The sequence below is a fragment of the Mirounga leonina genome, unplaced genomic scaffold (assembly GCF_011800145.1).
Source record: "Mirounga leonina isolate KUSES-001 unplaced genomic scaffold, KU_Mleo_1.0 Mir_53, whole genome shotgun sequence".
Classification (NCBI taxonomy): Eukaryota; Metazoa; Chordata; class Mammalia; order Carnivora; family Phocidae; genus Mirounga; species Mirounga leonina.
In genome coordinates this window covers 76,875,853-76,901,167 of record NW_023270807.1, presented here as the reverse complement: position 1 = coordinate 76,901,167, position 25,315 = coordinate 76,875,853, and the positions used below count along the sequence as shown (strand labels likewise).

Below are 25,315 nucleotides of genomic sequence, written 5' to 3'. Positions count from 1 at the left end.
CATCTATTGAGAGGATCATATGATTCTTGTTCTTTCTTTTGTTAATGTATTGTATCACATTGATTGATTTGCGGATGTTGAACCAACCTTGCAGCCCAGGGATAAATCCCACTTGGTCATGGTGAATAATCCTTTTAATGTACTGTTGGATCCTATTGGCTAGTATTTTGGTGAGAATTTTTGCATCCATGTTCATCAAGGATATTGGTCTGTAATTCTCCTTTTTGATGGGGTCTTTGTCTGGTTTTGGGATCAAGGTAATGCTGGCCTCATAAAATGAGTTTGGAAGTTTTCCTTCCGTTTCTATTTTTTGGAACAGTTTCAGAAGAATAGGTATTAATTCTTCTTGAAATGTTTGGTAGAATTCCCCTGGGAAGCCATCTGGCCCTGGGCTTTTGTTTTTTGGGAGATTTTTGATGACTGCTTCAATTTCCTTAGTGGTTATAGGTCTGTTCAGGTTTTCTATTTCATCCTGGTTCAGTTTTGGTAGTTGATACATCTCTAGGAATGCCTCCATCTCTTCCAGGTTATCTAATTTGCTGGCATAGAGTTGCTCATAATATGTTCTTATAACTGTATTTCTTTGGTGTTGGTTGTGATCTCTCCTCTTTCATTCATGATTTTGTGGATTTGGGTCATTTCTCTTCTCTTTTTGATAAGTCTGGCCAGGGGTTTATCAATCTTGTTAATTCTTTCAAAGAACCAGCTCCTAGTTTCGTTGATCTGTTCTGCTGTTCTTTTAGTTTCTATTTCATTGATTTCTGCTCTGATCTTTATTATTTCTCTTCTCCTGCTGGGTTTAGGCTTTATTTGCTGTTCTTTCTCCAGCTCCTTTAGGTGTAGGGTTAGGTTGTGTACTTGAGACCTTTCTTGTTTCTTGAGAAAGGCTTGTATTGCTATATACTTTCCTCTTAGGACTGCCTTTGCTGCATCCCAAAGATTTTGGATAGTTGTGTTTTCATTTTCATTGGTTTCCATGTATTTTTTTAATTCTTCTTTAATTTCCTGGTTGACCCATTCATTCTTCAGTAGGATGCTCTTTAGCCTCCATGTATTTGAGTTCTTTCCGACTTTCCTCTTGTGATTGAGTTCTAGTTTCAAAGCATTGTGATCTGAAAATAGGCAGGGAATGATCCCAATCTTTTGGTACCGGTTGAGACCTGATTTATGACCTAGGATGTGATCTATTCTGGAGAATGTTCCATGGGCACTAGAGAAGAATGTGTATTCCGTTGCTTTGGGGTGGAATGTTCTGAATATGTCTGTGAAGTCCATTTGGTCCAGTGTGTCATTTAAAGTCTTTATTTCCTTGTTGATCTTTTGCTTAGACGATCTGTCCATTTCAGTGAGGGGGGTGTTAAAGTCCCCCACTATTATTGTATTGTTGTCGATGTGTTTCTTTGCTTTTGTTATTAATTGGCTTATATAACTGGCTGCTCCCATGTTAGGGGCATAGATATTTACAATTGTTAAATCTTCTTGTTGGATAGATCCTTTAAGTATGATATAGTGTCCTTCCTCATCTCTTATTATAGTCTTTGGTTTAAAATCTAATTTGTCTGATATAAGGATTGCCACCCCAGCTTTCTTTTGGTGTCCATTAGCATGGTAAATGGTTTTCCACCCCCTCACTTTCAATCTGGGGGTGTCTTTGGTTCTAAAATGAGTCTCTTGCAGACAGCATATCAATGGGTCTTGTTTTTTAATCCAGTCTGTTAGCCTGTGTCTTTTGATTGGGGCATTTAGCCCATTTACATTCAGGGTAACTATTGAAAGATAGGAATTTAGTGCCATTGTATTGCCTGTAAGGTGACTGTTACCGTATATTGTCTGTGTTCCTTTCTGGTCTGTGTTGCTTTTAGGCTCTCTCTTTGCTTAGAGGACCCCTTTCAAGATTTCCTGTAGGGCTGGTTTTGTGTTTGCAAATTCCTTTAGTTTTTGTTTGTCCTGGAAGCTTTTTATCTCTCCTTCTATTTTTAATAACAGCCTAGCTGGATATAGTATTCTTGGCTGCATATTTTTCTCATTTAGTGCTCTGAATATATCCTGCCAGTCCTTTCTGGCCTGCCAGGTCTCTGTGGATGGGTCTGTTGCCAATCTAATGTTTCTACCATTGTAGGTTACATATCTCTTCTCCCGAGCTGCTTTCAGGATTTTCTCTTTGTCTATGAGACTCGTAAGTTTTACTATTAGATGTTGGGGAGTTGACCTATTTTTATTGATTTTGAGAGGGGTTCTCTGTGCTTCCTGGATTTTCATGCCTGTTTCTTTCCCCAAATTAGGGAAGTTCTCTGCTATAATTTGCTCCATTATACCTTCTGGCCCTCTCTCTCTTTCTTCTTCTTCTGGGATCCCAATTATTCTAATGTTGTTTCGTCTTATGGTATCGCTTATCTCTCGAATTCTGCCCTCGTGATCCAGTAGTTGTTTATCTCTCTTTTTCTCAGCTTCTTTATTTTCCATCATTTCATCTTCTATATTACTGATTCTCTCTTCTGCCTCATTTATTCTAGCAGTTAGCACCCCCATTTTTGATTGCACCTCATTAATAGCCTTTTTGATTTCTACTTGGTTGGATTTTAGCTCTTTTACTTCTCCAGAAAGGGTTTCTCTAATAACTTCCATATTTTTTTCAAGCCCAGCTAGTATCTTTAAAGTGATGATTCTGAACTCTAGATCTGACATCGTACTAATGTCCGTATTGAGTAGGTCCCTGGCAGTCGGTACTACCTCTTGTTCTTTTTGCTGAGGTGATTTTTTCCGTCTCGTCATTTTGTGCAGAGGAGAATAGATTAATGAGAGAACAAAATGCTAGCAGAGTAACCACGTCCCCAGAAAATATTCTTTAAACAAATCAGAAAAGACCTGAAGCAGTGGGATAAGAAAGGGAAAGAGAGAAAAAAGAAAAAGAAAAAAAAGAAAAAGAAAAAGATAAAGATAAAAACAAAAACAAACAAAACAAAACAACAACAACAAAAGAAAAACCAGAATGTGATCAAATATGATCTATATGGTATATAGATCAGTGCCACACACTAGATTTGGGGTGTATTTTGGTCTTTTAGAAGAAAGTGCCTCCCAAAATTTTAAAGAAAGAAAAACTTATATATGTACAAAAATAAGGGTTGATATGATGAAGGGATGGAATATGACTGTAAAAATGGAAATTATAAAAAATTTTATAAAAGGAATTGATAAGAAGTTGTTTGAAAAAAGAAAGAAGAGGATTTAAAAAAAGAAAAAAGAAAAAGAGAGAGAAAAAAAAAAGGAGAGGATGTGATCAGGCAGGGGAATAGAAAACACCATATACTAGAGATTTAGGGTATATTTTAATCTGTTAGAAGAAACTATCTCAAAATTTTAAAGAGAGAACAACTTATATATATAAGCTAAAAATACGGGTAACTACTATGAAGGGATAGAATATGACTCTAAAAATGAAAAATAAAAATGTTTTTTTTAAAACAGGGATTGATAAGATGTTGGTTGAAAAAGGGAAAAAGAAAAATTCAAAAAGAAATAAAAAGACAAAAAAACAGTTAAAAAAAATTAACTTTAAAAGACTAAAGAATCATGGTAAAAAAGCCTTGAATTCTATGTGCAGTAGTCCCCTAGCGCTGGAGTTCTGCCGTTCTCATTGATCGGTAAACTTGGTCTTGGCTGGCTGATCTTCTGGGGAGGGGCCTGTTGCCGTGGTTTCCAAATGTCTTTGCCGGAGGTGGAATTGCCCCGCCCTTGCCCCCTCCTGGCTAAGTAATCTGCTCGGGTTTGCTCTCCGGGGCTTTTGTTCCCTGCGAGCTTTCCGTACAGCTTTGGAGGCGGAGAGTGAAAATGGCGGCCTCCCAGTCTCCGCCCCGGAGGAGTCGAGAACTCGGGGCCCCGCTCCTCAGTGAGCCCCCAGAGAAAAGCCGTCAGTCACTCCCGTCTCCCCGGTCTCTGGCCGCACTCTATGCTCACCCAGCCTGTGACCGCGCGTTTCTATCTCTGGCACCCGACCCCGTGTGGAGTCTCCAAACCCAGCAGATCCCTGCGGTGTTTTCCCGCGCGGCTCCTCCCGGGGGAGGAAGGTGAGTCTCCCCGGATCTGCTGCTTGTTGGGTCCCTGCTGGAGGAGCAGGGGCCCGACTGTGCGCGGATCACGGTTTATGGCAACCCCGAGCTGAGAGCCCGCGCCTGGGCTCCGCCTCTGCAGCCGGCTTCCCTGCTCCGATCCCTGGGAGCTCTGCCACACTCAGGCACCCCCGGTCTTTCTGTGACCCCGAGGGTCCTGAGACCCCACTGTCCCGGAGGGTTCCACCCCCCGCTTAGCCACCAGAGTGACGTCCCTCGGCGGAGCAGACTTTTAAAAGTTCCGATTTTGTGCCCCGCGGCTCTATCACTTGCCAGAAGCGGCCGACGGAGGCCCCTCCCCCGCCGTCTATCCTCCCGAATATCGCCTTGGATTCACTTCTCCGCACGTCCTACCTTCCAGAAAGTGGTCGATTTTCTGATGAGAGAGTTGTTGCTCTTCTTTTCTTCGATCTCCTGTTGAGTTTGTAGGTGTTCAGAATGGTTTTGATCCCTATCCAGCTGAATTCCTGAGAGGAGACGAAATCCAGGTCTCCTACTCCTCTGCCATCTTGCTCCGCCCCTGAGTCTCAGTTTTTTATTAAAATGTATTTCTTAAGGCTTTTAAGATGATGAAATAAAGTATATGCACATGTTTTTGCTTTCTCTTTTACTATGCAAATTTACTGCAAAAAAGATAGTGCTTCTAATGTGAAAAATCAGAGAAGATCTTATGGAAGAAAAAAGTTGAAATGGGTCTTGAGACATTGGTAGACTCTGTCTATATGAATTTAAGGATAAAGATATAAAGACTGAAGGGATAACACTTCAGGCACAGAATCACACTATCTTGAAATGTTCTTTTGTGACTGACTACCAGCTGTTGAGTATTTATTCTCCATTAGTTTCTTAAAATAATCTTATTTAATCTTTATAAAACCTTGGGAGGACTATATCATCATACTTGTTTTGCAGAACAGAGAATTGAGGTAGAGAGAATTTAAGGCTTTTGTCCAAGTCAAACACAATCCAGACAGGGGATTCAAACCCAGCCTGGCTAATTCTAAAGCCCAAAGCTCCCTGATTTTTTAGGCATAGATGGGGAACTGCAAGTGGTTCACTTTGGTTGACAGTCAGGGAACCTAGAAAGAGAAACAGAATTGTAAACATTTGTGCAAAAAGGTTTGGAGGGAATAGAATTGGAAAGACCAGTTAGAATGTGTGCAAGGAGAAGAAGTGAAGATTGATCTTGGTAGATGTGATTAAGGGAATTAAGATGATTTTAGAGATATCACAGAGGTAGAATCATGGGATTTATTATCACGAATACCAAAGGAGAGGAAAGTAAGATTTTTCAGAGGTTATTGGCCTGAAAAACCAAAAAAAACAAGCAAACAAAAAACCCTAAATAGGAAGTAAAGGAAGAAAGTGGGTCAAAATTCACGGGGAGTGGGCGGGGTGGGAAAAGAGATTTGGAACCCATTTTCTATACTTAAAGCCACAGATAGTATTCAGTTGCAAAAGGGGAATATGTGAAGATTCCCATCCAAACATCATTTGTTAAGCACCTGCTAAATACCAAGGCTCATACCAGGTACTCTCATACACTTATACCAAGGCTCATACCAGGTACTCTCATACACTTTACTCATTAAATTCTCACAGCAACTTCTGAAGTTATCTGCAGTTAGATAACCAAGTGTGCAGTTTCAGGGAGAGGTCAATGGTGGAAATGAGGTTGCTAAAAGAGTGAATGAAGTAAGTCAGTGTACAAATAACTGAATACCTTCTGCATGCTCAGCAGTCCCAGACCAAGCACAGTAGGGGATGTAAGAACACTAAAGGATGATCTCTAACTTCAATGTGGAGTGGATGAGTATTTGAAAGAGAAAAAGGAACTAATAAATGATAGAAAACGGCTAAAGTTGGGAGTTAGATTGCATAATACCAGCACTAAATGTTACAAGTTTCAGAGAGACATCCGTGATTCCTGATGTCAGAGAAGAAAACAGATATCTAGAACTTGAAAAATGGATAATATTTGATATGAATGGAAGAGAAAACAAACAGGGATGTGACATGGCAGTGCATGTGAAATTGATGTGTTTGTATGACAATGAGGATATCAGACTGACAACAAGATAAATGAAGATGAGAAAACATCAGCAAGAAGTGATAAGTTTGTGGTGACATTACAGATGCTCGGTCAATCAGGCAAAGCTGAAACTTGGCGTGGAAGAGAGTCTGAAAAATTTTAAGTAGAACAATGACATGAAACCAGCATTTCAGAGAGTGTGATCAGGCAGCATCTGCTTAAGAGATTGGAAATGGGATAAAGTTTATGAACAATTGCTAAAGCTGATGAACCTAAAACATGGTTTTAAAGGAAGAAAGTATTTAAATTTACTAAGTCATTGTTCCTATAGGTGGTGATGGAAACTGTGTATAAGTAACTTAAGAAATTAATGTTGCAACTCAAAAGGTTATAAACCATTTTGACAAAATTCACACACGTGGTAGAAACTTAAATGAGGTTTAGATATAAATGTGAAGAGTGAAGTATGTGTGACTATTTATTAAAAACACAGTAGCATAAGAAAAGTGCTAGAACTAACCTGTTCATAACCTAGAAAGGAGCAATAATTTTCTTCCTTCTTTGGCTGATTCTTGTTGTTTTGCATTATTTTATTTTGATTCTTCAGAGGTAGCCATCCAGCCATCCAACGCATGGACATTTCAGGCAGTGAAATCAGGTGGCTAGGCACAGAGACTCCAGAGCCAGACTGCATGACTTCAATTCTAGGCCCTGCCACTTGCTTGAAATATGACTTCGTCAAATTAATCAATCTCTTTAGGCCTTCATTTCCTCCTCTGTCAAATGAGGCTGATAAGATTGTGACAGAATACATTAGCAGATGGTCAAAGTGCACTTAAGGGTCCATGGCTCTCTGAGTGTCGGCTCTTCGTTAGTCATTGAGCACATATCTATGAGTAGTTACAAGCAGAATTTTGTTAAGGAGAGGAAAACATTTTTTCAGATCCACATCAACACATAACATACAGCACCGATTTTGCCCATTTTAGCCATCTGATGTCTTTTGGCCTTAGTTCTACTATCTACATCATGTAGGCAATAATACATACTTTGCAGTGTTATGGTGAGGATTGTATGAAAAATCTTGCATTATATGCATAGAATGAGTTTGATTTAAGTGTATTTTAGATAAGTTCTAGGGACTATGCTAGATTCTATAGCTACAGCGCTGAACAAATATGCATGGTGCTTACTTCTTCAACGTGGGAAAATAGACATTACTTTTTAGGGTTAACTTGCAGATTAATTCATGCATTGACACAAACATTGAAAAGACTACCTGACTATGACAAGCATAAGAAGCACTATTTAAGTGTATAGTGGTGGTGGGGGTGGTGCTTGTGTCCAAATACAGCTAAATTGTGATTTTTTACTCACCACTCCTGGTATCTTTCTGATTTAATGATCATATATCATTATCATTCTCTCCTTAGCAAGTCTTTCTTTTCTGCCTTATATATACCTTTAAGAAACGTTTGCTTTTAAATCCCTACTGTCTCATACTTTGCCAGCTCCATGATATGTTTATTGAATTGAATTCATGATGCCTAACATTTATCTCAATGAAAAAAAATTATTGATGATCATCCCAGAGCAGCCCTCTTTATTCATTCCTAGAAATAATCTGTTATTTAAAAAGATGACAGGTTTCTAAGCATTGCAAATAGGCCCCTTGTAAAGATTCTTAAAAGAGTTATTGGTAGTCTCTCTAGAGAGAGAGGCTCAGAATTAACAAAGACTGGTTTGCAGCATGCATCTGTAAACTGTAGGCAGCATAAAGAATTAGAACGAAGTGGTAGAAGAAAAGGGGAGAAATCCTACACTTAATTACAGACGTGCGTAGTTCCTGGACGTGGCATAGCCCCATGAGGGTTGCCTCTGTTTATCTGAAGTCAGTGGAAGCCGTTCAAGATAAATGTATTAGATTTTCATATTTGTCACAATCAATCCACGAAACATTCTCAGAACTATAAATAGCTGGTATGTGCCCAGAAATAGATCCAAGCACTTCTGAGTGGCTGTGATGCCTTTAATGCTGCTGTGCTCTGTCTCAGGCCGCTTCATTGGCATAAAGGGGCTGGAGGCTTTGGGAGAAAGCTAGTAAATAAAAAGACGGCTGTCCTCCTAATACCAAGTTATAGGACTTCACCTCTGTGTCCATTTAAAGAGAAGAAAATGAAGGCCTGTTTCGTTTTTCTCACATTCTCATGTCTCACATTTTTCCTACTCTTTTGAATGCAGGGCTAGATTTTAGAGGAGTATCTTTGCTGTGAGGGAACTTTGATTCAAGTATCATTTTGGTCTAGCCTTGTCATTGTTAACGGCATGGGCTTGGCTGTCAGACAAAAATAAATCCCTCCTCAGGTAACCTACTGAGACTATTCAAAGCATGTTCTAAAATAGTCTGAAAAAGGAACAAATAATACAGAGTCATTTGAATTGCTGCATGAAAAGCAAGGAAAATTAAGGCTTAATCAAAGAATTATCAAACTAATTAGGTGTTATTTATTAATGTGTCATGTCTTGTAATAATCTTATCTGTCAGTTCATAGGCAAGAGTGCAGATTAAAAAAACATTTCAGTAATTATGTGAATATATTCCCCTCCTGCTCTCTAAGGTTCACTTGGGTGGCCCAGTAGACAAAGAATGGAGAATATGTGACTTTCTTACCATTCAAATGAATATGTAGTTCATGTTTTTTAAAGATTTTATTTATTTATTTGACAGAGAGAGAGACAGCGAGAGAGGGAACAAACGTAGGGGGGAGTGGGAGAGGGAGAAGCAGGCTTCCCGCTTGAGTAGGGAGCCTGATGCGGGACTCGATCCCAGGACCCTGGGATCATGACCTGAGCCGAAGGCAGCTGCTTAACCGACTGAGCCACCCAGGCTCCCCAAATATGTAGTTCTTAACACTTTTCTAAAGCCGGCCTTAATTTAAACATGGAAATAATAAGTATGCCCCATACTTATTTTGATATAACTAATTGTGAACTACAAAGTTTGATATAACTGCTTTCAGAGGGACCTAGATGATGAACAAATATTCCTCATCCATAGCTTTTTTTCTGTACCAAGATGTTTGTGCAAGATGAAAACAATGATGAATTTTGCAATATTCACATTAATGTTACCAGTTTCAATATTTTGATGTTCAACAGTTGCTCAGCATTTTCAGATCAGTTCTATGACAGCCCTTCTAGTCTCTAGTATATTTTATGTTTGGGTTTTCTAAAATAGTCTATGTTAAGACAAAATAGTACTGTTCTTACCACATAGTAGTAATAACTAAACCACATTTGAAAATAATATATTTTGCCTATGTATATACTCATCAATATCCCAGTTGATATGCTCAAAGTCATTCTATTAATCAATCTCTCAATATTTACTACATCCCTGGTTTTAAATAAATAGTTACTAATTCTGTGGTTTTAGTAAATAGTTACTAAATCAATACTAATGGTCGTAACATGAGTCTCAAAGCAGAAGGAGATAACAATCTAGTCAGATTATTATAAGGAAAGCAAAGAACAGTATAAAGAAGCTAGGGGAGAAAAATGGGAGAAGATACTAATTAAGTACTAAATCATATCTGCAGATTATACTCACTATAAGTGTCTGAAGATGAGAGGGGCACAGAGGTTAGGAGAGGTTTCCTAAAGGTGTAGTCCTGGTATTTGTTCAATGCTTACCTTCAGCCTCATTGTGATTATTATTATTAATTGTTTATAATGAGTTTATTACTTATATTTATTTAGGTAGTAAAGTTTTTCACTTTAAGAGGGGTAGAATAGTCATATAATTACATGTACTCTTTATTAACAATACCAAGTAAGAAATCAATACAGGATAAAAATTAAACAAAGTAATATCTCATCATATGGATGGCATCTACATCGCTGTGCATCCTTTCAAATTAGACCTCATTGTACTTTAGTGTCTATCCTTTGTCATCCAAACTTATTTATATTACATCTCTTAAATCCCCACTACTCTATCTTATTCAATATTTCTGCTTCGTATTTGACATGGAACTTTCCTGAAAGAAAAACTGTCACCTACAAATCACTTTCTATTGTAACCATCCACAGTGTTTAGGTAATGAGTGTGTGTTTAGTGGCTAAGACTTGTTTGTAACAATTAGAATCTCTTACAGAAAATGAGAGAAAATAGATATAGAAAAAGGATCAATATTGTCATATTGAAACATCATGTAAAAAACAACCTGATGATTTAATACTCTTTTATAAAAACAGTTGCATAAGATATAAATGGTTTCCATTTCCCATTATTCATGATGGGGTTATATTAATGATGACTTTCTCCCAGAAGAATATTATTTTTTTGTATAATTATAAATAGCCTCCTGGCAGACAGTGGATAAGCAGTGCATATTGTTTTAAATGACAAAATAGTATCAATTATACACAATTTAAAACAGGAAGAGAAGTTGGATGACTTCCAAATGTGTCATTCAAGGGAGAATATATTTGTGAATTTAATTGTGGTGTTAAGCCTATTAAATGGTAATTATTAACATGTTACCATTTATCCTTAATCTATCAAGTGCAAGTGTTGAAATACTTAAGTTTATGTTATATGCCTGTAGTTGAAAAAGTGTGGGATTTTATCATCTTTTCTAAAGCACCCAGTAGAGAATTCTCTGCTAAAACAAAACGATAAATCCTTTGTCTCCTCCTGAGATAAATTCCAAAACCAGAAGGTCTCTTTTTAATTGGCTCTATGATTTGTCCTCAGGCTTTTCATATCTCTTCGAATTGCTTGTGAACATGGAATATTTGCATGTGTCAGGGACAATTAACAAAAAAAAAAAAAAAAAAGAGAAGAAAGAAATTTTCCCACAGGTGGAGACAAAGGATAGGACAGTTGCAACATCCCTTCCCTTTGCCAAGTCCTGTGTGGTGTGGAAATAGCTAAACAGGGTGGTTGAAAAGTGCCAAATTGATTTTATTTTATATGAATGAGATCCCTGTATGAAAGAAAAGCAACACCGTTTTTTTCAAATGCCATGCAATAGCTTAAAAAAATATCTCTCTGCTTTGAGGATAAGGAGAAAGGAAAGTCACAAAGAGCCTTGGTTAACATGGCTTAACTAGAGCCAAAGGAAAGCTCAGTCATACACATACTTTCCCGCAGCTACCTACCCTTTAAGGATTTTTGAGAATGATCAGAGATGATGATGATGACAAGGTTGATGAAGACAATGGAAAGATTTACCACTTATCAAATCCTAATGGTATGTCAGGCCAGGGGCTGTGCTAAAGTTTGGACATGGATCATCTCATTGGGTTCTTATCAAAACCTAGGAGCTGGGTTACAATTTTCCTATTTCATAGATTAGGGAATTGAACCAAGAGGAAATTTCAGAATTTGCTTGGATGGCTGGATATTGTGTCCAGCAACAGGGAGAATTATAAATATATTTAAAAAAGGGGGGGGGTTCACTGCCTCTTAGGTCTTCTTTTTTTTTCTTCACTCTGTTTTCTAAGTGTTATAATTTAAGAAAAACTCACAATCTCCATTTCTCATATAATGCAAATTTGACATGCTCTCCTAAATGTCAGTACAACTACCAAAGAAAGCAGGCGATCTGCTGATAACTTTCAAATGTCTTTGTTGGTTGGTCAGTGAAAGGAATCTGGTATAGAAACCCCAGGCAGAGGGGACCATGACTTCCTACCCAAGAGCACAAATGGCTTGTCACCAAAATTACTGAAGGAATCTTGGATATGGTTTACTTTTAAACTGACCATAGGCCTTATAAAATATCACACAGCTCCTCGATTAGATTTTGAAGTATATTTTATTCCTAATGGTTAGAGTGACAGCAAATTGAGATGGAGGAGAGCATAGAATAAATTTATCTCTAAGGCTGTTGGTGGGTCCTGAAGTTACTGCGAATGAAAAGAACAGATTCGAGCAGTTTAGGCATTGATTTAGCAATCCGCTGTGCCAGCCACTCTTTGTCAGGAACATCTTTGGTAGATCCTAAAATCCAACAACCAGAAAAGACAGGAGAGAGAAGGAGCCATTATTTGTTCTTCATGTTTAGATGGTTGACAAAAATGTCAAGCCTCCTATCTCTTAAGAAGTGAATTTGTTATTCTACTTGTAAATTATTTTAATATGATCTGTAAATGTAATGATTTTGTTTTGGGAGCCATCTTTTCTCTTATTGCCTCACCTTTCTGGTTACTCATATTCCCAATGATCAACAATTCGGTGTGACTTGATTTTCCATCTTTGAGGGAATCTCTAAAGTGTGCTGGATCTCTCAAAAGTAATACTGAATATAAAGCCTGAACTATTTACATTTTGACTTGAGAGCTCTGACACATTAAAGGTACTCATATTTAGATATAGGCTATGTTATAATTACCTGTTTGGTAAACAACAACCTTATTAGAACCGATTCTTTTGTATTAACAACAATGGCCAATTAAATTAAAGGACTAATAGCCCATTATTTGTTAGTATGCTAATGTGTGAGGGAGGAAGGGCATGCCTAGGGATATAAATGAAACTCAAGGTTTTAACTCAATTTGATTTTAACTCAAAATTTTATTGAGATTTTGTGATTTATCTTGAAAACTGTATTTTTAGTTCTACTCAATTATGTAGTTAAAATTCACACACAAATACAACATTTTAAATATCTGCCATGGAAAAGAGTTGATTTCTTTTTTTTTAAATTAACTAAAGCATATAGTTTATTTAGATCCCTTCAATTTTTTTTCAGTTTTACTGAGATAATTGACATATTATATTAATTTTAAGTATACAATGATGATTTGCTATATGTATATATTGTGAAATGATTACCACAATAAGTTAACATAAATTTTTTCACATAGTTACAATTCTTTTTCTTATGATGAAAACCCTTAAGATCTAATCTCTTAGCAATTTATAAGCAATACTATAGTCACTATACTGTACATTACATTCCCGGGACTTAATTTATCTTTTATTGGAAACTTGTACCTTTAGGCTATCTTCACTCATTTCACCCACCCTTCACCTCCTCCACCTCTGGCAATCACCAATTTGTTCTCTGTATCTATAAATTCTATAATGTTAGATTCTACACGTGAGATCATATGGTATTTGTCTTTCTCTGTCTGGCTTATTCCACTTAACATGATACCCTCTAGGTTGGTCCGTATTTCTGCAAATGGCAGAATTTTTTCTTTTTATGACTGAATAATATTCCATTCTATTTCTATAGATGATAGATCGATAGATAAATAGATTCCAATTCCAGTATATACATATATCACATTTTCTTTATTCATTCATTTGTTGATGGACAGTTGGGCAGTTTTCATATGTTGGCTATTATAAATAATACTGCAAAAAGTTGATTTTAGTAAGATGAGCCATTTTTATTCTATAGCTTCTCGAACTACTCAACACTTTAGAAAGTAGGCATCCCCATTTTGGTAAAGAATGTTAGATATTTTTGACATTGGAAAACAACATCTCAGAGACCTAACTTCAGTTCATTATAACGTTGAATATTGAATTAACATAACCAATGGTCAAAAACATGCATTATTTGTACCTTAAGTCGTCTTCAAATGGAACAAGATTTAAAATGTTCATTAATAATATCATTTTATTATAATACAGGGCACTGCATTTAAGATCTGTTTTTTTAATTATTATAAAATAATATCATTGACTATAGAATTCTAAAGCATAATATAACAACATAATAATTTCCTGTAATGAGTTGAAATTGTTTAGCACTTACTATTATTCTAAATGTTGTTATATATTTTGTTCATTCCTTGTCTCTTTATACTATTTCTAAAATAAATGCAAAACACAAAGACAACATGCTGCTGGCAAAGATCAGCATCGACAATCTGCATACATGCGTCCTATTTATAAGTCACTTGGGTGAATTTAACAAGTTGTTCAACTTCTTTGTATTTCAGTGTTTGGCACTGAAACCATTCAAGTTACATCTATAGGTGCAGAATTATTTGGGTTGAAAAATGCCTCAGTGGATAATTTATATAGTCTTCTTTTCAGTTGAGAGGACCTGTAGGTATTCAGAATATACTGCAAGTATTATATCTTGATTGAACTACCTAATGAAGCTACTTCTCCTCATCTTTGGGCTTTAGCTCATTTCTTTCCCACTAGCCATGGTTAAACCCATTAATGTTTCACTTTCATGGAAAGATTGTTGTTCCATTCATAAATAGGTAAAGATTCTCACAGAAGAAAATGCTTTGGTCTGGAACTATAAATGATTTTAAAATGAATGAATAAATAAATAAATAAATAAATAAAATTTCATTATTTTTTTGGAAGTATTTTGTACTCAATCAAGAACTAAAAAAACTATAGTTCAGTCTGTTCATATGCAAACGTTCTAGAAACAGTGTGACTGAGTAGCATTTAGCAACATTTACTGATTCACTCATTCAGTTAATCATTCATTTTCTCCTTTAAATATTCATTTTCCTTTCCCAAGTATATATTGCTGTTCCAGATTCTGTTCTTAAGTTGCTCATAGTCTAGTGAAGATTAGAAAAAAAAAAGGGGGGGTTGGAGGGATGGGGAGGAAGAAAAGCCAAAAACTTGACTGCTCTGGGAACATGTGGAGCTGTGAGGGGCGTGTATGGAAGAGAATCAAGGAGGTGATAAAATGGCCAAGTTATGAGGAATCACTAGAATAAGCCCCGTTCTAGGAAGTTTCATCAGTGAGAATTTACAATTCCAGAGATATGTGATTAGATAGCAAGTAGGATATTTGCATTTCTAAGTGTATGAGTGCATTCTAAGATTTTATTTTTATTTCTTTTAATTGAGACTGCAGTCCATCTAACTTGCCTCATTAATCTCTTTCCTTCCTAGCTTTGACTTTGCACTAAAAGAAAAACATGTAATTCGTTTTACCTATTTGTCTCCTTCTTCCATCTTTACTCTCTGTCCCTTGGTTGACTTTGTGTGCAAATATGATTTGCTGTGGGTTTCAAAGACATATGGTTTGGATAACTAGAAGAAACTAAGAAAAGTGAAGAAACAATAATTCTGAAAATTTTGAAAGCCTCTTACTTGAAAGTCTATCTAGACTTGTGGAAATGAGGTCAGGTAACAAAAAGATTGATTTAAGTAGTGAGCCTTTTTGATGGGCCCCTGAGGTCAATTCAGCATCTGTAATTAAGGTTAAACAAAGCACAACCACTGAAGAAAACTATAAAACTCTTTATAGCATGAAGTAAATACTTACAGATCTTTCAAGGGTTATGATCCATTGATGATAAAGGATAAAATAATCGGCATTTATCTTGGCCTTCTGAATGGATATTAAATAAATAGAAAAATAAAATGGTGTGGAAAAAAACCTTAATCTTAAATTGGAGCTGCTCTCAATGCATGATTTTGTTAAGCTATTTATCCTTCCAGGGACCATTTTTTTTTCCATCTAAAAAATCAGGGTGTTGGAATAGTTGATTTCAAAGGTGTCTCCTACACCCCAAAATTCTATGATCATTATCCTGTGCCTCTGTTTTTGTTACATCCCAAACATCAGGTATTCTATCATAATCAAGGTATAAGGATAAAGAGAACAATGATATGATCTTGAATCAATCTTATTTCCTTTTTTTAGTTGACTGTTCCATGAAAAATTATTTCTACTTCATAAATTGGAGAGGTAGAGAAAAAAAAACACTGTACCTTTATCATTTTTAATCAAAAGACTGTATGAAATATGCATTTGGCTACTATTCCATGCTTTCCATCAAAGTGAATATGCAAATATATAACACATGGAAATATTAGGGAAGCTTTCTATCAGGATGCAAAGAAATCTTTCCCGTAGAAACATTTTGGCCTGGAGGAGGTTCTTTGATCTAAAAAGTTGAAGCTTTTGGTGTTTTAAAACCCTTATAGTAGGGTTGGGTAGCCAATTTATACTAAATAATCCATTTGCTTAAAACTTTTCTAAAATCATAAAAAAAACTTGAAAATTAATTACCAATGAGATATATTGTTGGAATAACCCAATAAAGTAACTACGGCTCCTACTTCAGTGTCCTCTACACAAGACCTCTGGCAAAATTGAAAACTATATAATCCAAGTGACAACAATGACTAAGCAGTTAGTCCATAAACAGCACCTAGCTGGGTAAATGGAACCCTTATCTGGGTGTTCTTATTTGTTCCCAGAAGCTCAAGTGAAATGATTTCTTTCCCTCACTTCCTACATTAAATTCATTTAATAGTCCTATTGGGTTTATGTCAAAATGTACTCTGAATCCTTCCACTTACCTACAGCTTCTGTGTTTTTCATTGATCGTATATTCAAAAACACCACCCATTACTCTGAATAGCATTCCTTATTACTCTTTCTTGATATATTTTTGATAGGATACTTATTTCCATCTTACTTATTTGCTATTTTTTGTCCATTAGAATCTCAGCCCCACGAAATGGGTGATTTTGTCTCTATTGTTCACTGCTATAACTCCATATCCAAGGAAAGTGCCTGGTACTCAGCAGGCATTCAAAAAATACTTGTTGCATGAATGAAAGAACCTCAGCCCACCTAATCCAAGTCCACGTCACTTCTTCACCTGCGTTATTTCAATAGTCTCCACCTGATCTCTTACTGCCTGTCATATCCTTTTCTGTGCATTGTTTTGTTCACACAGCAGCCAGCAAGGTTTTAAAAACCTACATGCTGTGCTAAAACCCTACAAAAGCTTACCATTGCCCTTAGGACAAATCCAAACTCACCGGAACAGCCTAGAAGACTCTGATATGAGCTTGTCTCTGTTCTCCATCACCAATGACCTTTAAGCAAGCCAGGCTGGTCCCTAGCTTAGGCTTTTTGTCTTGCTTTACCATGTCAAGAATCCTTTTATCAGAGATCTTCCTGAGGTTTGCTCCATTGTATTCAAGTCAGAACTGGAGTTTGCTCTCCTTGGAGGCAGGGCCACTTCCTATATTATGCATTTGTGCAGTTTGTGTCCTTACACATAGACCTCCATTCTGATTCCCCCACCCCAAGACAGCATGCCCTGGACTGGAGCTGCAACTGCCTCTTAATTTTGCACTAAGCAGGTTTTCCTAGCCAAACCTTGCTGTGATGGACCACACACACTCAGAAAGGATGCATTTTTCTAATCTGCACAAAGCTTCATAGGTTAGTGAAATCCTGTTTCACAGTGGCTCTACTCTTCCTTTTCTGTCCAATTTAGCATGATCTCTTTCTCCAAGGCATTGTCAGCCTCACCACTCCATTTTGATGTCCCTACATTCCTGGGATTGGAAATTTATCTGTCTTGCTTGTTTATCGCCTATCTCCCTCCATCTCTAACATAGGCTCCTTAACAGCATGGCCTTTCTCTGTCTTCTCTGTGCTCCCCCAGTGATTTCATTTGCACTATGATGCCCATGAACACTCACAAAAAGCCAGCTGGAGCAGAGATTATTGTTCTCTAAATCCTTGAAACAACTGAGACCAAGTTAAGTGATAAAGCCTGTTTACTGAGTACCCCCTCCACAAGACCATGTACAAGGGATGCAAAGTAGCTGTGTAGGATTTAGCAATTCATGAGTGGCAGGTATAAAGATGCTTATATTGGAGTAAACACCTCCTTGATCCACCCACCTCGTATGAACTCCTGAACTTCTTCAGGTGGTTCCTTACTGATGAGGTCCTCATTTCATGGGCAAATTCATAAACTTGGGATTACTGTATGAAGGGTCTAAAATTTTTGTTTTAATAGATGGGGTAGGAAAGGGAGGAATGGTTGACACCTCAAATCCTTCTGATCCCCTCCCAAAACTACATGGCAAGGGAAAGATACTCAGTAAGGAGACTTGGAGATCAAAATGTCCCTTTTTTAATAAAGGACACGAGCACAATCACATATCTCAGCCTAAGATATAAAACCATATTTAATTTTACTATTTGTTCAATTCCAAATTTTAAAAATGTTATTCCACATGTTATAAAAATACTCAGTCTAGGAACCTTGTGCAATGCATACAACTAATGTTATTGCTTTAGCAAACTTAACCATCATTTTCTTACTAAATTCAGATCTCCCCGCTTCACTGTTAGTCAGAGATTCACAACTGATTTTTATGAAACTGAAAGAACAAATAGGAATCTGTAATTATCTTATACATTGTATTTTTAAAAAATGTAAGTGAGTTTTAACTCAATGGTCACTTACTAAAATGACACCTTCTCTATCCCAGAATCTATCACCATTCATTGTTGGCAGGCCTTCCAAAGAGTTTATGATCTTCTGGATATACTCAGTACCTCCAGGAGAATGCAATAGTGGCCTAAGGAATTAAATATCTATCAGGCATTAGAGAAAAAATATCTCCTCGACATTTGTTTCAAGATTTAGGGGGTAGGCTTTAGTTGTATAGAAATGTTTCAGGGAATATCCTTTGATAAAGAAATCAGATGAATTAAATTTTAGTATAGTGAGTTGTTTTTTACCTCATGTTATCTGAATTCAGCTCCTAGCCTCCTACTTGACTTGAGATTCTGAGTAATTCCATTCATCATTTCTAGCAGTGTAAAGAAAACATTGATAACTTAGATCATTAGAAGGAATGCACACTGCCTACTATCTCCAGTGGAATTTGACTAAACCAAAAACAATCAAATTGACTTGTGTGAGAAAAAACTCAGAACAATAAAATATTGGCAGCTTACAAACATGCCATTCAGGTATTATGGAAATAAGCCAGCCCAAATCACTCAAGAAACAAAAATAAAGCCAATTCACTATGTTCGAATGTCAGAGGGATTTTCAGGTAATAGCTTATAAAATGAAGGGCACCTTTAGAGTTCCAACGTAAATTTCAGCAACCTAAATCGTTCTTTCGGAGAGTAACAGTCCTCAGGAATTCCAAAGGAATATATGCCTAATAAAATTATAAGCTTCTTTCCTGTAAATGAGTTCTGCTATTTCAGTCATGTTTAATTTTACCTGTTGTTATATCTTTGTTTATGTACTTCAGAGTCTGTTTCAAGGCCTCTTGTGTAATTAGATGGGATATAAATTATAAATTCATTATTGAAAAGTTAGTATTTTGAGTATTTACTATGTGTGAGATGCTGCATCACTTAATCCCCATAACAGCACGGAAAACTCTCCTCATTTTATAAAAGCCCTAAACTGAGGCTTGGATTCTCCATGAGATTTTCAAGTTTACCCAGACTGTAAGTGATAAAGCTGAAACTCTCACTTATACAAACTCTCACCATTTGACTTTAAACATATAGTCTTTATACTAAACAGCTCTTTACTATAAAGTTCTATTATTAGTATAGCTTTATATTAGCATAATTTATTATACATTTATTCATATATAAGATGGTCTCTGATTTCGACAATATTCCCTGACATTATTTGAACATAAAAGACTCTTCTTTAAGTCATGCGTCGTGCTCAAGGATGACGTATCCGGTTTGTTTTGGTGCTCCCTACCACAAAAGAAATTTGTTCTGAGCTAATAATTCCCCTGCCAGGGTGACTTATAGCTGTCACTATGGAGGCAAGAAGACTTCTGGGTTTTTCTTTCTCTTTTTCTTTGATCCTACTTCCCCGCTGTGTCCATTGCCTCACAACTATACAGTCAGCCATTGTAGGGAGCATAATATAGTTGATTACAGCCATAGAGAATTTCTATTATAAACTGGATATCATACTTTCTGCTGCAGAAAGCACCAGATTGTTTGTTTTAGGAGTCCTCCATATTTTGGCATCCGTGCCTTGTTTTCACCAGATTCTCTCTGTAAGCAAACACTTCCTCTCCTTATTTCTTTACCCAGCAAACTCGTTTCAGGTCTTTAAATGCAGGTTACAGTTGATCTCCTCCAGGGGTCTTTCTGCAACATCCCCTCTGTATATATTATTTCCCATCATCACACTGTAGTAGAGCAATCTATTATAATGATCTAAGTCTGTTTTAGTCAGTATATTGGAAACCTCTTGAAGGCATGGCTGGAGTTTAATGTTTTTGGTATTGGCACATAAGAAGAGCTCACTAAAATGTTTTTAAAATAAAATAATGACTTTATAGTTCTTCCAAGAAAATCTAAAAATATTTTAGAGTTATAAAGTATGAATAATTCCCCTGGAAAGAATTTCCTTTTGAAATACATTTCTAAAAAGCTTATCAAGACTATAAAGGATTGTGATTTTACATCATCACTGTTCGGGAAAGTATATGACAGGGAAAAAGTGGTTTAGATTGAACAGGAACCATCCTATGAAGATATTTTTGAAAGCCTCGGTATTTGGAAACAATTGATTTATATTCATGGCCGCTTGTATTTTAAGCTTTAATCATTTAGTTAACTCCTTCCTAAATCTAGATTATCCCTAGATTTAAGAGTTGCAAAATATCAACCTACCTTAGAAATAGTTTTTCAAGAACAGCTCTCAGGCAAGACTTGGGAATGGATATTTACACGCATATATCCCTTTGACTCACAAAGAAGGTGGAGACTCAGGGTGGGAGCTTCATGCGTCTGTCCCACCTGCACTCATGGACCTCCTTATAAAAGATGAGCCTTTTCTCTGCCCTAGGCAGTCTGAAGGAGGCTTTAAGCACCTCAAATCTGGAGCCTCCATGGAAATTCAGCTCCACTTCTTAGCTGCTGAATGGCCTGAAAACCTGTTCACTTTAGTTTTCAGTCTGTAAAGTGAAAATACACCCACATCCTAAGGATCTTGTGAAGGTTAAATAACTTAATATATCAAAACCGATTGGGATTATTCTAGGCATAGAGTAAGCAGTATATAAATGTTAGCTAGGGAAAAATCATGGAGATCAAACTTTTTTTAGAGTGCCCAGCCTCACCTTTTCTTTGTACACTGAAAGAGGAACTTGCATCTTGCAATATGTTTCTATCAAATCTTTGCTCTCAGGAGGAAAAAAAAATGGATGATAATATGGGTTGATACTTTTCTAGGTATATGGCCTGCATGTTATGAAACAAGGCGCTTTTATGCATACTTGAACATGCTCAACAACCCACCTGGACGGGTCTAACTATGAGGAAATCCGCTAATGAGTGGAGACTCGCCTCTCTTTGGCACGAGGGCCTGGGCTGTTGCCCTTCTTACCCCCACAGAGGCTGGTCTGTACGCCACTCCAGTTGCTCTGCTTGCTACTGCACAACTCACCAGAGCAAACTAATTTTGACAAATTCTAAAAAAGGAAAACTTCCGGTAAGCAGGGAGGTCTGCTGACATTTGATAATATCTAGGTGTCAGTGAGATTTTCAAAGGTGCAAAAGCCCACCTCAGTTCCTGGATTTAAAAGAAACACACAGCAGAAGTTTGTGGAATGAAAATTAATGATAAAACATTTTGCAAGCATTTCATATGGGATCATATGTTAGTTAATGTTTACAGTTCATGGCCTGGATGGTTTTGGTTAATTAAAGAAATCGCTTGGGATAAGGAAGCACTCAGAAACAATTGTGGGTTTTTATACAGTTCATAATAAGCCCCGAGATTTGAGGGAGCCTTTCAAGACTCTATAAAACTGAATATATTTTCCCTTTGGCCCATCATTTACTTAACTGCAGGTCATTTATTTTGGCTGGAGAAAATGTACCTGTTCAATATCAAAAGGCCCATGAATTTTAACCTTCTTTTATTGCCCTATTATATCATTTGAGAATTTTTAGTTAAATGAAAAAAAAATGGTGGTTTTTCTCTATATTAGGATTCCTCTCAGCTTCTGTGATTTTAGTTTCCATAATTTAAAGTGCATTTTGAAAATAAATTGCTTTATTTGATTGCATGTAGATTTTTCACTAATGAAGTCCAGTAGATATATTTAACATTGTATATACATCTATGAAAAGTAATATATTCAGAAATGGCTCTGAAGATAACGGAACCTGTGTATGTATCCACTTAGAGGTCTCACCTAATAACACTTTTCTTATTGCATAATAATATGAATTTATACTTTGGATTATGAATTATGCATGTTGGGGACAGATCTAGCTATTTTAGTCATGGATATTAAATTTGTTAATACTTTTCTTTTTCAATGCCTACTCCTACATTGTGTGCACAGGACAAAGCCCAGCCTTACCATCTCCATTACCAACAGAAAAAGCTTCCAGACCCACTCCGGCATCACCTCCTCTAGAAGGCAAGTATTTTATTTTTCCTAAGGTCTTCTCTATTGTAGATAAAATAGAATGTAGAGAAATAAAACAAAATAGTAACAGCAGAAACAGCAAAATCCATATTTTCTCAAGTAGTTTTAGTATGTCTAAGTTGTAGGTTACTTGTCCTGAAATTACAACTTGCTGCTTTTTGGAAAACCAAAAATTTCCTCTTAAGATTTTATATTGGTAACTATCAGCTTCGAGATGGATGACCAGCTTCATACCCTGGAAATTAAGGCAGAAATTACAGGGACAAATGGACATGGATGTGCCTTGCAATTCTTAAAGTTTTACCACAAATTGACCAATTTACTGTCTTAAGACTCTGGTGCTAGAATTTCTGGGTTTGAATCTCAGTTTCACCTCTTACCATTTGAGTAAATTTTTGGAAGTTACTTAAATTCACTCTTCATGACTTTTGTTACCTATAAGATGGGTCGGGAATAGTACTCATCTCATAGAGTTAGTGTGAGGATAAAATGGTGTGTGTGTACCAGTTTACAAGTGCTTTATAAAATTAGTAGCTAATACTACCCCTAATAATTAGTTCTTCAAAATACAATGTTTCAGGATTGGCACAATTAGAAGAAGGAAATGTCATCATAATTAATTTTGCTAGAAATTCAAAATCATTTGTCTTCACTTATTCATTCAACTATGATTTATTAAATCCCAACTATGGGATCACATCAGGTATTGCCCAAAGTACTGGGGATTCAGAGAGTAATAGAAAATAGTTCTTGTCTTACCAAGACTCAGTTTACAGATATAAAATTAAAAGTAATTGAAGAGGAGCCAGATATAAAACACAAGTGATCAAAGCCAAGTACACCATTAGTTTTTTGCAAGAGTACAGATAGGGGTCTCCTTCAGACCCTCACAGCACCCCTTGCACTCCCAGCTCTGTCAAACACTGAAAGGGACACCAGCCTGCTTGTCCAAGTTCTAACCTCATCTAACAAACAGCTACCCTGTTGAATTTGGTCACCCCCTGAGACTAGAAGATTCATTCAGCAAGAGGCCCAAGCAGTCACTGGCAGCAGAGAAAGAACTGTCAGGGGGAAAAAATTTCAGGGTCCTAGGATCTGGAGTGTAAGAGAAAAAAACCCAGGTGGCCACACCCTGTTGTCCCCACAGACCTAGGGCAAGATGTAGTCAGAGGAGGGCCCATAGAACCCTATAAAGCACACAGCCTGCACGAGGTGCCCTGGTTGCTGGCTTCTAAGAGGTATGCTGATTACACAATGTGATAAGAACCAAAAAAATAAGTCAGTGCTGAGTACTGTGGAAGCTTAGAGAAAGGAGGGCATAGCTCTTCTTGGTAGAGGTGAAGAGGACCCCAGGAAAGGCTTCTCTGCAGAGGTGGCTGTGGAGATAAAGTCCCAAGAATAGGAAGAATGAGCAAGGAAGGCAAGAACATTACCAATAAAGAATTGGCATATGCAAAGGCATGGAGATGAGAAAGAAAGGGATTTGGTCCAGAGAAGCATAAGTAGTGCAGCGTGGAGAGAAAAGAGAAGGCATGGAGAGGGTCTGGGACAGCTCATAGAAAGGCATGCAAAGGACAGATTGTGATGTGCCTTGTAGGCTAAGCTTGGGATTTATTTGTATCCTTAAATTTTTATTATAGAACACTGAATAGTAAAGTAAACCTGCAATACACTCAGTCTGCAGATACATTTATCAACATTTTCTATTCTTGCCTATCCAACCTTTCTCTTCTTTCCTTTCTTTCCTCCTTTTTTTCTCATTGTGTTTTTATTTCCTTTGCAAATCTCTGATATCATGCTATTTCACCCAGCTAAGGAATTTGTATTCCCTTTTAAAATTTTTGACACATTTACATGCTTCAAAATTTGAAAGTTACAAAAATGATATAGGGTAGAAAATCTCCATCCTGGCCCTGCGCACCCCATTCTCCTTACAGGAAACCAATGTTTTTTCCTTCCAGAGAGATTCTGTGCATATACAAGCACAAGTATTTCCTCCTCAGCTAAGAGATTTTATTTTATTTTTTCTATAGAAGACAAGGAATTCCCCATGGATGGGATAGACATGTTCATTTTAAAAGATCAATTTAACTGCCATCCTGCTGGACTAGACAGAGATTGGTTACAGACACTTGAGAAGAGAAAATAGTCCAAAAAGTTGCAAAGCAGGAACTAAACATTGGTGTAATGGATGGAAAAAAGCAGATCAGAAAAGTATATGGGAAGGGAATCAGTTGGTCAAAGTATCTGATTAATATAGATGCTGAGATACAACAAGTGAGAAAAATGACTCCAGCTTTCTGAATTAGATATCCAGGTAGACAGAGGTGCCATTCACCAAGACAGGAAACCGCTGAAATAAAACGGGCCTGGGGAGGAGAAGCAGGAAGGTGACGGGTTCAGGACAGACTGGGACATGACAGTTTCCCATGGGACATCCAGGTAGAATTACTGAGCAGGCCATTCTAAATTGGCATATGGAACTCAAGAAAATATTATATGGTTTTTATCTGGAATTATATACTCATGTAACCTGTCCTCGCCTACATAAAGAAGATACTTTATGTATCTTCTATCCCCCAAAATCCATTTCCAAATGAATCTCCAATAATGAGGAGGAAATGTCTGAAAAGCTCAATTTATTTCATGTATCCTCCAAACCCCTCCTTCAAAGGGGACCCAGGCTTTATTGATCATTTCTTGTTACTTAGAGAGATGGTAGGAACCCTATGTCTTTAAAAACAGTATAGTGATTTATAGCCTGTGCTCTGGAATCACACATACCTGGATCCAAATTCTGGTTCTGCCGTTTTCTACCTGGATGAACTTAAATGTGATAACTACAGTTTCAGCCTCTTTATTGGTAAAATACTGATACTCATATTACCTATCACAGAGAGGTATTGTAAAGACAGAATAAAACTGTAATGACTGCAGTTTTTATTATTGTGTTTGATATTGATGAACTTAAGA

General features: G+C 36.9%; 1 protein-coding gene across 1 annotated transcript in view; it reads left to right on the top strand.

The window, feature by feature from the left end:
- The window catches only part of TRDN (triadin), a 386,087-nt gene that overhangs the window by 134,608 nt on the left and 226,164 nt on the right, over positions 1 to 25,315 (top strand). The window contains exon 10 of the mRNA XM_034990493.1: positions 22,256 to 22,333. Within this exon, the coding sequence (XP_034846384.1) occupies positions 22,256 to 22,333 (78 nt within the window). The remainder of the gene's footprint in view (positions 1 to 22,255; positions 22,334 to 25,315) is intronic.